Source organism: Rhynchophorus ferrugineus, unplaced genomic scaffold, assembly GCF_030347505.1.
Source record: "Rhynchophorus ferrugineus isolate W39M unplaced genomic scaffold, kcgeb_rfMv2 rfM2, whole genome shotgun sequence".
In the NCBI taxonomy this organism is placed as follows: domain Eukaryota; kingdom Metazoa; phylum Arthropoda; class Insecta; order Coleoptera; family Curculionidae; genus Rhynchophorus; species Rhynchophorus ferrugineus.
In genome coordinates, this window is record NW_027472581.1 from 5,766,890 (window position 1) to 5,780,210 (window position 13,321).

The 13,321-nt window shown below is 32.0% G+C and overlaps 1 protein-coding gene across 6 annotated transcripts in view; it reads left to right on the forward strand.

The window, feature by feature from the left end:
* Positions 1–13,321, forward strand: part of Ip6k (Inositol hexakisphosphate kinase) — a 123,600-nt gene that overhangs the window by 92,905 nt on the left and 17,374 nt on the right. For 4 of the 6 annotated variants that reach the window (XM_076394743.1, XM_076394746.1, XM_076394744.1 and 1 more), the window contains one exon: positions 11,603–11,732. The exons of the other annotated variants lie outside the window; for them this stretch is intronic. In XM_076394743.1, coding sequence (XP_076250858.1) covers positions 11,603–11,732 — 130 coding nt within the window. The remainder of the gene's footprint in view (positions 1–11,602; positions 11,733–13,321) is intronic. 6 annotated transcript variants of the gene reach the window in all.

Below are 13,321 nucleotides of genomic sequence, written 5' to 3' on the forward strand. Positions count from 1 at the left end.
TTACAATTAAGTACCAATTTAAACGGTTTATAAAACATAATTAAAAGGTTTTTTTATAATGTTTAAGAAATATTTTTTTAAAAAATCGAAAAATATCGGATTACCATTTTGTTTTTGGATCAAAAGTAAAAAACTATTTAAAAACCAACATTTTATTAGCGTAATATTAATCAATCATATATATTTTTAAATAACACAGTAACGTTGTTATATATTTCTTGATAAACTATATTATCAAAATTGGACATCAACAAAATTGCAAAATAGATCCTAAATATGGACCAGTTATTCAAACATAGGCATAAATGCGAACTTCTAAATGTATCTTCTCAGAAAATAACATTCATATAATTCTTATCTAGTAAGAAATCAAATATCTTTGGGCGTTGTAAGAAATTAATTATTTTACTTGCAAAAATCCTCTCCTCTCGTCCTCTTGTGTTTCCTGAAAAAATTTGCTGGCAGAACATATATTTTCCATCTACACAGTCAGGGGCTTCTTTTCCTATTATATCATCTGGCTCAGTGTCTGAATCAAATTCCTCTTCACCTTCATTGTCTATCACTGCATTATAGTTTGTTGTTTTCGTATTTCTAGACTTTTTTCTGTTCTTTGTCTTTATTTTTTTCGCACATCTTGTCCAAAAGTTGGAAAAAAATTCTTCTAGTAAATGACGTTCCTTCTGGGCTTTCTAAGTGACAGTTTACCTTTGTGTCGTTTTAGAAGTAATGTAAACCATGTTTTACCTGCTCTGTCAGATTCAAAAATAAATATTTCTCATAGATTAAAATATTTTCCCATAGTCTGGAAGGAGTAGTCATAGTCATTCGAGTCAATTAATAAATTGAAGAAGCGAAGTCACTGATAACCTCTTTATTAGCGACGATAGTTTGTTCGTAGGACTCTTAATATATATGTTAAAAAATTCAGTTAGTAACAGGAAAAACAATTTAGTATTGGAATTCAAAAAATTCAAATGACTTATTAATTTTTTGTCCTGATTTTTTAATAAATATATAGAAATTAACGTAGCTTTTAAGTATTATTAAAAGTTTCCTCCGCCTTCCTGGAATACGAAGAAATTGTAAATCAGGTGATGTTTCGTTCAACCGAATTACGCATGGAACAATGATTCATTTATTTCTGAATGTTAACAGACAATTTAATAAAATACGATACTAAAAATCAACAGGTGTTGCACCTAATATGAATATTTTTTATACAAGGTGAGGTTTTTCCTTGCTTAATTACAGGATTATTTTGATGCATGTGTTAATTTTAGTATTTAAATACATTTTTTGCCATTTTTACTGATAATTAGGGTTAATAATTAAAAGTTATTCGAACTATATTTAGAATAATGACTTTATTGCTTCCGAATATGTAAAAACAATATTAAAAATTGCAATATATATATATATAATATATATATATATATATATATATATATATATATATATATATATATATATATATATATATATATATAGACGAACTTAGAACATAAGTTCCGTACGAGCCCATAATACTAAAAATTATGAAATACTTGGTCTTTAGAGCATAAATTCTTTTTTATTTAAACTAGAGCAAATGGGAATAAACTACAAGATAGATAAAAACAACTGTTCAACTAATTTTGTCACCCAATCACAGAAAATGAAGTTTGTTGATTTTAAATGCTTTGCAAATATTTTTTTTATTATCTCTCTCAATATCAGTACACTTACTCTTCTAAATTGTTGTTATTTCTTCGTTAGATAAAAATCTTGTTTTACTCGTGTAAGAAGAGCGAAAGGTCAGAAGGAGCTTAATCTAGTGAATAGGGTAGAAGTTGCAACAATTTGTACAACCAAACCCAATAACATTAACTCATTTGTTATGTTCTAACTGAAATTAAGGTGATTACCGACTAATGATTTTTATTTTGTTTTAACCCAAATATATTAAAAGTTATACCCAGTTTACTCAGATCAGCCAAAGCGTTGATCTTTATTTAAAAGGAAACATTTTGATTGATTTTTTAAAACTAACAAAACAAAATCTACTTTAATTAAATTTTGTTTCCGGCTGATTTTGATGATATTTTTACTAGTTAGGTGTGTGGAGTGATTTTCTATAATTACTCTCTCAACTTTTTTGATATTGTGTCATTCATTCATTTTTTTACAACCTGTTTCAGAAGTAAAATTTTAGTTATAGTAATAACTAGCGACCCGCCCCGGCTTCGCACGGCTGCAATGCTGATACTAAATTAAATACACTACAGAAAAAATATGAACGTTGTATATAAAAACATAGCGGCCCGCTCCGACTTTGCACGGGCATAAAATATATATGCCTATGTCTCTCAATGAAAACATGATTAAAATCGATCCAGTATTTTTGGTTCATTCATTACTGCCCTTGGCCTGCACGCATTAAATTTGGAGTAAAACAATTCCTCTTCCCCTATACTTACTATGAAGATTTCCTGCTATCTTTGGAATATCTAAATTCATACAATTTTTATTACATTACACATTTTTAAACGCAAATTTTAAATTTGTAATATCTCCGAAAATATTTGTTTAATTTACATGCTGTAAGGAACCATATTAATCTATATTAATTGCACACTGTATTTAAGGTACTTAATTCGATAAGGATTAATGCCGTATTGCTTAAAATAGCTTCGAAAATAAGCCATTTTCTCACGTAAAAAGTAAACAATAAAAATGGTTAATGTGGGTTATCCCTAAAAGATAAACATATACCATCGCGGACTTTTTTGTAGACCTTTTTATGGTGTACAATACTGTAGTACATTAATTTGACCTAACTCGTAGGGTTAGGCAGCGTTTCTGCTAATTGCTAAATAAGCCTAAAAAAATAGGTTAATTTACGACATCACATTAGAAACCTCTAAAATTAGCAATGTTGCCTTAGTATATTATGCATGTATTATACATATAAACCTTCCTCTTGAATCACTCTATCTATTGAAAAAAACCGCATCAAAATCCGTTGCGTAGTTTTAAAGATTTAAGCGCACATAGGGATATAGGGACAGAAAAGGCGACTTTGTTTTATACTATGTAGTGATGTTTGCCTTACAACTCACGTAAAATACATTTTCTCTTATACAGGTTGTTTTTCGTTGCTATTTATTTTCTGCATTATATCTATACGATAAAATGATTGCATTACTTTCGTTTATTTATAAGTGCAGAGCGCTTAGTTGGTTAACAATATTATTACTGTGATGGAGAGGTCATCTCAGTTTTTCTTATATTGCCTCAGCAATAATTAGATAACGAGGTACAGAAAAGAAACATCGATTTGGTTTAATTGAAATGTTAAATGGTAAACGAACCTAGTGGTATTTTCCATTGTATATAGGTTCGGTTTGATATAACTAACCGAAATTACAAGGAAACTTAGAGATAAAAGTTTAAAATAAGATAAATAATTTTAGGTAAATATTCCATTTATAAATACTAGTTATAGATATAATATCTACATGTGGTGTGATTAAACTATGTTATTTCCATTTATGCTATTTTATTATATGGAAATGGAAATAGCTATTAATTAAGGCAATAATTTAATTTTTAATCAATATCTAATTTTTTTTACTTATGTTGATGTAGTTTTAAAATCAATAATAGATGTTGGTTGATTATTTTTATTAGGTGATGATTCATTATTAATTATTTTATTATATGTATTATAATATGTTAATCAAAATATTTTCCATCATTTTCTACAACTTCTTGCAGTATTGCCATGCATTGTTCACGCGTCAGCATTTCGAAGTCATCTGACAGCCAGGTCATACTCTATCGATCTGAACAAGATTCAATTTTTTTTTCATTCTTTTCTATAATTTTGGGGTCTAATTTATCTATTAACTGTTTTTCGTAATATTTGTGACATGGCAAAAAAGTTATGACATGAGACAACATAAAACATTCGCATTGTATCGAATGTCTGGTGAAACTAAGCCGCCCAAGAATGGCAACGAGTAAACCGAACATACCTGTCCAACAAAAAGGATATCCCATCGGCTCGTTGTCGAGTGTTTCGGATAATTGAGTTTCATGTACCAAGGCTAGACGAAGCGTGTCAGAAGTTATACCTTATGGCGTCTCTAACCATAAATATCAAGAAAATATGAAATCGCGGAATTTTCAAAAGTTTCTTAAGGGTCCGAAAATGGGATCTTTTGAGATCTCACAGCAGGAAATAGTCACTGGGGGCCATATCTGGAGAATGCGGGGGATGAGGAAGCAATTCGAAGCCCAATTCATGGATTTTTACCACCGTTTTCACTGACTTGTGACACGGTGCATTGTCTTGGTGAAGCAGCATTTTCTTTTTCTTCAAATGCGGCCGTTATTCGGCGATTTCGTGTTTCAAACGGTCCAATAACACTATGTAATAGTCGTTGTTGAGGGTCCTTCCTTTTTCAAGGTAGTCAATGAAAATTATTCCATGCGCATTTCAAAACATAGACGCCATAACCTTGCCAGCCGACTGTTCCGTTTTATCACGCTTTGGCGCGGGTTCATCGTGTACAGTCCATTTGGATGACTGTCGATTGGACTTCGGAGTGAAATGATGGAGCCATGTTTCATCCATTGTCACATGTCGACACGAAAACTCGGGTTTATTACGCTTGATCATCTTCAAACACTGCTCCGAATCTTCAACTTATCGTTGTTTTTGATCAAAAGTGCGGCACCCACTTTGCACAGAGCTTTCTCGTACTCAAATATGATATGATGTACACGTTCAGTTGATGTCTTTAGGGTGTCTGCTATTCCATTCAATTTCAATTTACTTTCATTCAAAATCATTTTGTGGATTTTTTAAATGTTTTAGTCGGTAACAACCTTTTTTGGGCGTCCGTCTTCGGCGTTCATTTCGCCACGTCTAAACTTAGTATACCAATCCTTGATGGTTGATTTTCCTGGGGCAGTGTCTGAAAACTCGGCATCAAGCTAAGTTGTATGTTGTTGTTGTATGTTGTGTAATAAAAAATACAGTTGAAGCAAACTTCAACTGTATTTTTTCCCTTCAAAAAACAATATTTTATCAACCCGCGAAATTTCTTTTTGTCCATTTTTTTCACAATAACAAAAGTTGCTTCACTTAAAATGCTATAATTCACAAACTAATGATCCGACAGTTGTGAAATTTATACACGTATAATTTGAGGGTTAGCGCTAACTAAAAACATATGGATTTAATTCTAGTAGCGCCATCTATGTGTCAGACCAGGGACTTTTCATTTGAACTGCTATAACGAAAGTAACAACCCGCAAAAAGATGATGATATACTATCATCTAAAATATTTTGAACCATGACGTTTGTCGACATTTTGATATTCGCATTATCACCACATCATAATAAACCACAAGTTTCCGCCACATGTTCGATATATTTTTATGTTCGTTCAGAGATATCTTATTAAAAACATTGAAAAAACATTGATTAACGAACATCCTCGAATTTATAGGTTTGTTGTTATAGTTTCAAAATAGATAGTAAATAAAACAAGTAAATATTGAATTTCATAAATATGTGATTGTTTATCAGATGCGTTGCATAAGTGCAGTAAACTGTTACATAAAATGTATTGATCATTCTTACTGTCGGTGATCTAGTTTAGTTACCGACGTATTTAATTAATTTCCATTAGTTTATTGATTAAACGAAAACGTTAATCTGTCGTGATCGGTATGTGATTCTCTATGATATTTCAAAATGTATTAAAACTTTTATAATTACTTTTGTCTACATTTGCTTGTATTATAGATCAATACAAATTTATTGAGTCCATTTAAAACAGTTTCAGAATTCCTGCCATAAATTTTTGTGTCTATTCAGTGATATCATTGTAATCAACTGTTAAACAGCTTAACATAACTCTTAAATGCAACGCTTTAGACATGTATCTATATAAAATAACAGTTTTCGTGACGTAATGTGACTGGCGATGAAAAGTTGATCACTCATTTTTTGTTCTGACCTAAAACCAAGCAGTGGAATGCCTAGTGACCAAGTTATGTGGGACTGCCTCTGGGCTTATCATTACACTAAACCGAAACCAGCGGGTGCAACCAGGCAGCCGTTATTGGGCACGAGGACCGGCGAAAAAACAGATAGTGAAAGTCTGGAAAAGGGGAGGTTAGCGGTGACGCGGTGCTAAGTTGCCAGCATGTCGACCAACTTGCAAACAAACGCGTTTTCAGAATAAGTTGAGCTGAGTTGTTGTTTGTGGAAGGATTGAGATATGAAGTACTTGATTTCTGGAATGTCAGATTCCTTGTGAATTCGATTATTTCTGACAAACCTTGAGATTTTAAGATGCTCCTGGGGAGCTTATTTTGAAAAACTTGAAGCCGTTTCACCTAGTTGGGTGTAACAAACTTGAAGTAGACATTAGATTCGTAGAGGAGTACGAACCAAATTAACATGGAATGGATGGAAAGTTTTGAAGAGGAAGGGCAGAACAGAGATGGTGTCGATCTTAAGTTGAGAGATGCGTAGTGTGTAACGCTTATTATGGAAAAGGGTGGCCTGGGTTTTGAGAGGGTTGATCTGCAACTTCCAGAATTTGAACCACTTGACTGCATGATTGAGCTGCTTCTGTAAACGTTTTTGAATGGTAATCTCGAGCCTGGAGACCGTAAAGAAAACAGTATCGTTAGCGTAAAATACGATGTCAATGTGCTCTTTTCTCGACAGATCTAAAATAAAGATGTTATATACGGCTGGGGCCGGCGGGAAACAAGCGTCGATTTCTTTTCGACTAGAAAGTATTTTCCTCATCTTGACCTGGAATATCTGACCGATGAACAGGGCTTGATGAGAGTGGCTAGGTCTTCTGGGAGGCCTAGCCCTACGTGTTTTGCGATCAAACCGTCGTGTCAGACCTTGTCGAAAGCTTTGGTTAGAGCGGCCAGGCGGGTGGCCTGATGGACGTATGAATGCACGTATGGACGCATGAAAACCGAAAGAATTGTTCGTCAGCAATGATGTTCTTTTCCTTTGTGAGAGTGTAGAGTATTGCCCTCTTAGCAAGCTTCGAAATGGCACTGAGAAGGCTGCTGGGCCTATAGTCAGATGGTGAAAAGTGGATCACTACAATGTGTATATGCTTTTTTTCAATAAATGCATTTTTAAAATGAAAATATCAGAATTCAAAAGATAGACGACACGAAAATTCATCCTTGGTTAAAAGTTTTGGTTTAACATTTTAATTAGATGACATTTTAGGTTATGTGTTATGTTTATGATACGCTGTGTTTCTTCAATGAAATTTTATTCTAGTGAATTACTGAATATCCACCAAAAAACAATATAGTACTGTAATATGATATTCTGCATTAAAATATTTACATTCACAACAAATGAACATGTCGCAGATATTTTAAGAAACGAGAATATAATATGTAACAAGAGTAATATTAAAGGTGGTAACCATTTAAATATTAACCAGTGGAGCCAATTAAAGCAAATTAATAACTTTTTATATTTTTTATAGATATTTATTCTCGCAAGAACATTATTTTCAATTGTTCCAGTTTTCCATTCATTGTCTTGTCATGATAAATAAAATGGCCGGCTTTTATCACGGTGTCTTGTAAATTTATACATAACATAAGATCACGAAATGATGTTAAAATAAACAGTACTTGGTAATATGTATCCCCATAACTGTTTGGTTGTAGGTGAATAAACACTGTTTTACTCTCGTGGACTTTTGTGCTCTATGCCTATGACTCTTTGGTTACTTCTTCGCATTTGTCTCCAATAATATCGCAGCGTCAGCAAAAACATATCCAGCAACATTTCCAGATGACAGTAAAAACCTATATAACTATGCCTATACAAATTTCGATTGGCTAGAACAGCACATGCGCATTTGTTCTAATCTAGTTTGAGAGTTTTCACTACGCATCCTTTTCTATATACGTCTTGTTGTTTACTACAGTTGTGTTTAGAAGTCATTTTTAAGTTAATTTTGTATTTCCATTTTGGTGAGGTAGTATAATTATTTCATAGGCAAAATTAGCGGCAGATAATGCGAAAATTATTAGTAAAATATCATTTTATAACACTAATTTTGTAAATTGTTATGGAAAAAAGGATATATTTTTATGTTAAATAATATGGAAACAGAACTTATTTGAAGATTATAGTAAATGTAAGAATAAAATCTGGTCATGTTTGTATACCTTTTCTGTCTATTTGTTATTATACTTAGATCTTTATGATTTTACAGATATTCCAAAAGAAGAAGAAAGCTAAATGTTTGTATAATTTAAACTTGTATAAGCATGGATGTGTAGGTTTTTTATTATCGTCTAACATTTTAACGAGAGTTTTTCAAATACTTTGTATGTTACTGATAGCAGTGATCCTTCTTTTAATTGTAGTACTGTATAAAAGCTTTGTGTGTACATTTAATAAAAATATTTTGGAGCTCATGTTAAATTTTAGGATGCAATTGTTGATACGAATTTTATTTTTCCGACTAAAGGTCGCCTGTTATTGCAGTCATATTTTTATAAAAGAAAGATTAAAAGCAATTATCATCAAAATTGCACATACCAAATAATTAATAGCTTTTTTTGCATTAATTTATCGTATATTAAAATAATACATTATATATATATTGAGCATTGATATTTTGTATATATAAAATTAATGATAATTCTTACCTCTGACGTCAATTGACAATCAACTGTGGTAACATGCCAGTTATTTTGACGTTTAACAGTCAATTACAGTGTAATTTGATTATTGCAATTGTTAATTATTTGCATGTGATAGCTTAGTCGACAGTAAAACATTATTACTGTAAATTATTACCGTTTACTATTAACGGTACTAGAGGTTTAAATCAATTTGAATGAGACTTTAATCGAATAATATTTGTTATATGATGTATATGCCTATATTATTATTAATTAATCTAATAAATTACTTATTTGATGATGGAGGTATGTCAAATTACTTAATAAGTCCTGCAATATTCATCTTTATATATCGAAATATTCTCCTTCAAGAATAATAGATGCATTCTGTTCATTGTCATCTAATTTATCTTTTTCTTTCTATCCAACTATTTATTTCTTCTATCAAACGAGTTAATATGGCGAATAACATCGACAGTTACGTCTTGCTTTGTGCCAAACCTGTTTTGCTATGAACTATTTTTTTTCAAATCAAAAGGTCAGTAATCAGATCTGGTTAAAACCAATTGATGAAGAACCTCTTTTTGATTTTGTACAAATGGACACTATTATATAGATGAAGTTGTATACAATGAGTAATAGGTGTATAGGTTTTGCTTTAAAAAATTTAAAAAGAAATATTTTCAACAAAAATCGCCGAAAATTAATATTTAACAGTAAAAATGCTTACCTCTCTAAGGAATTTTACTGACAAGAGGGGACCTGCATTTTCTCGTTCCTGTTCAAAGTAACTTATTAGAGACGCAATCTGTTCTGTCTGGCATCGGAATTTTCAGAAGACATTATTCCGCAACATCTCCGAATTTGGCGCGTGCCCATATTGGCTCCATTTAATTTTAAACCAGACCATAGTCCGAGTTTGGCACATGCGTATATACAACTTTATTTACTGATTTTTTGTCGTAATTATTAGATTTAATGTCGAATATATTAAGCAGGTAAATATGTTCAGAAGGTAAATAAAATTGGTAATACACATTTTGGAAATACACACTAGATCACTAGGGTGTCGTTGATACTTTTGTTAGCAAATTTAATTATTTCAAAGTATAACGGTACACTGTTCTATATCTTAGCAAAATGCTGTCTAATTTATTCTCTGATTCTCCGAATTTCACATTCTTCGACTTTTACTCTGAACAAATTTAGCTACATCTTAGCTATAAAACAGAATTTAAATCATTACTAAAATATATTATGTTAAAAATAAATGTCTAATTATTACCAGTTACTACTTCATTGTCTTGTCATGATATATAAAATAGCCAACTTTTATCACGGTGTCTTGTAAATGAATACATAACATAAGATCACGAAATGATGTTAAAATAAACAGTACTTGGTAACATGTATCCCCGTAACTGTTTGGTTGTAGGTGAATAAGCACTATTTTACTCTCGTGGGCTTTTATTCTCCATGCCTGTGACTCTTTGGTTACTTCTTCGCTTTTTTCTCCAATAATATCGCAGCGTCAGCAAAAAACATATCCAGCAACATTTCCAGATGACAGTAAAAACCTATACAACTATGCCTATACAAATTTCGATTGGCTAGAACTGCGCATCCTTTCACAACTACGCATCCTTTTCTATATACGCCTTGTTGTTTACTACAGTTGTGTTTAGAAGTCATTTTTAGGTTAATTTTGTATTTCCATTTTGTTGAGGTAATATAATTATTTCATAGCGGCAGAAAATGCGAGCTACATGTTAGCTATAAAACAAAATTTAAATCATTACTAAAATATATTATGTTAAAAATAAATGTCTAATTATTACCAGTTACTACAATTTTTACTACTATCCTTGATGGACAAACCTCATTAATGATTTCCAACACAACAAGAATCATGTTCTTCTCTGTTCTTGTTATCATTAAATTTTGGCATATGTTGATACCTATTCCACAAACACAAAATCTGAATATTCTAGATTTTTTTGTTGTTTTGACCTGATCGACGGCACCGATTGACTGTAAAAGAATGGACCGCCGTTAGAAGACAATATAGTGTAGGAATGTTCGTCGGGTCGGTCCGTCGGTCGAAATGTGTGGCTGCCGCTGCGATTATTTGTCAGAACACTCACTACTATTTATGGAAGGAATTTGCACGAGAACTGAAAAACACTGGTTTAATAATCACTTGTTTATTTCGATGTTGAGTGATACATGTGTTCGACGGGAGAATTGACAGGATATTAGGTTAGGTAGAGGAAGTACGGTAGCGCTGTGGAAGTGGTACTATTACAGGGGGATGGAGAAAAGAAAAGAGAGCGAGACATCGTCGTGATGGTCTTTTATACCCTGGAACCGCATGGTACCAATTCACCGGCGTTGCCAACCTTTGTACTTGTTGATGTATTCGTGGTGGCCTAAAGGGTCGTGGCGATCGCCACTATAGTTTCGTATAGTTTATTTTTTTCATGCCATGTGAAAGCCATGAGTGTGCGCATGTGCCAAATCCGGTGATATTATGGAGATATGTATCGTGGAATTTTCAAGCAGAGTAATAATAAGCAGAGATTTGAAATTTATCAAATTAAGCAAAGCGTTAAAACGACGTTTGGGGGTTTATAAACTCTTATCACCATTGTTTTGAAGAATTTGGATACGCTTGACAACCGAACAACTTTGGCAGGCTAGTTTGGTTACACGTTCGTACATATCAGACAGCATTGCGTCTCCTTTTCACTGGAATAAAATGAAAGGAAAATATTGTCTGATTCTAAAACGAATTTACAAATTACCACAAACATCTTGATGACGTATATACAAAATAACTTTGAATACCCTATAAGTAGGTGTGATGGCCAAAAAAGAATCATTAAAATTTCTAATGCATCCTGTTGTTTCCAGGTTGGTGGCCACACGAGACTCATGGTTCTAAACTCGAGCACCATCTGCAAACCGTTGAATTACAGAGAACTAGATTTTTACCAAAATATCCAAGACCAAGATATTAAATTGTTCGTTCCCAAATACAAAGGTAAGCTGAGTAAAAGTGATTCTTTTAGGGGACTTTAGGAGACAGACTCTAGTATTAAAACGTTATGTGACCGCTATTTTAGTGCTAAGTTTACTTAAGTTGGGCAACTGTGTGATAATATTGCTTTACTGTGATTATTAATCCCATTGGTAAGGAGAATGTTTATTTTTTAGTACTATACCTATAGTGATTTATAACGATTTTCGATAATATATTTGTTCTGAAAAAAACGAAACTGTTATTAACTTTTTAGTCGTAAAACATGCTGGTTTGATGACGTATGTTGATGACTTTTCATATCCGTCGGGTATAAACGGATGCCGCGGTACCTTAATTGCTCTGGACCGTTAAAATATCTTACGAAATTGAGAGAATTCGGTGTAATATTGAAAACGAAAACCATTGTACTGGTTTTCATAACTATATTACACTTGCCGTTCTCTAACTAACCAAAAAAGGATTAATCCCAATAATTTGCACATAACTTCGTTAATTACATATTGCAGTATCGTTCATAAATGGAGAAACTACAACTGTATAGAGTAAACAGTGTCATAAGTAATTTACCATGTTTTCACTATCATTTTTATTTGCATAAGCACCTTCTAATCAGTAACTATATCTATGCATGTCAATAAGTTAACTGACACTAGACGTTTTCAAAAAAATTACTCATACACAACCAGGGGTGTGCAACTGCAATGGTAAATAGTGGGGCAAAGTTTCGCTTAGTCCAATCATTGGCGGCGCTGACAACGCGAATTTGATTGGTTAGTTTAAAATAGTTATGTAGAAACCTGTAAGGAAAATACTTTGCTTTGATTGGTCTGCCATTTCCCCTGATTATTTTGTGAAGTCACATTTATTGGCCAATAGTATTTAAATAAAAATCAAATTTAAATTTTAAAATTAATTTATTAAAATAAAATCCTATACAAATATACATAAGTGTAAATAATATAAATATATATAAACAAAAAGCAAAAAAAAAACAATTATGAACTCTATTCTAGGCAATATTAAAATATCTATAATTCTTCTATAACGCCTTCCCATATATGTTTAGTGCCATCAATTTTATGGGATCTATTAGAGTTCTAACTTATGTTGATATATTGAAGGTAAACTTTAAATCCTTCCCTGTTGATATCGCATTAACTTCATTAAACCAAAAATACAATCACACCTCATAATAACTTAAAATTTGGTCTTGAATATCATTATCGATTGGACAGTTGAAACACTAAAAATTTATGTGTTTTTCAAAAATATTTAGATTTTAGAGTATTTAATCTGTGGAACTACTTAATATAGAATATAGACAAATATTGCATGTTGTCTCTTTTTCAGAAGTTTTGTTAAATAGCCTGAAATAAGACTAAAATACAATATTGGACTCGTTTTCCTCAGAGCAAAATTATCTGGAACTGAAAATATAGACTCAACTGGTGATTTAACAACCTCAAGTGGTACTAGATCTCCCGTTAAAAAAGAATATAAGTTATCTAACATGTTCATCTTCTTCCCAATTTTCTCCGGGAGAATGATGTGAAAAAATTGAAGTGATGATGTGCCTTTTTAAAGATTTC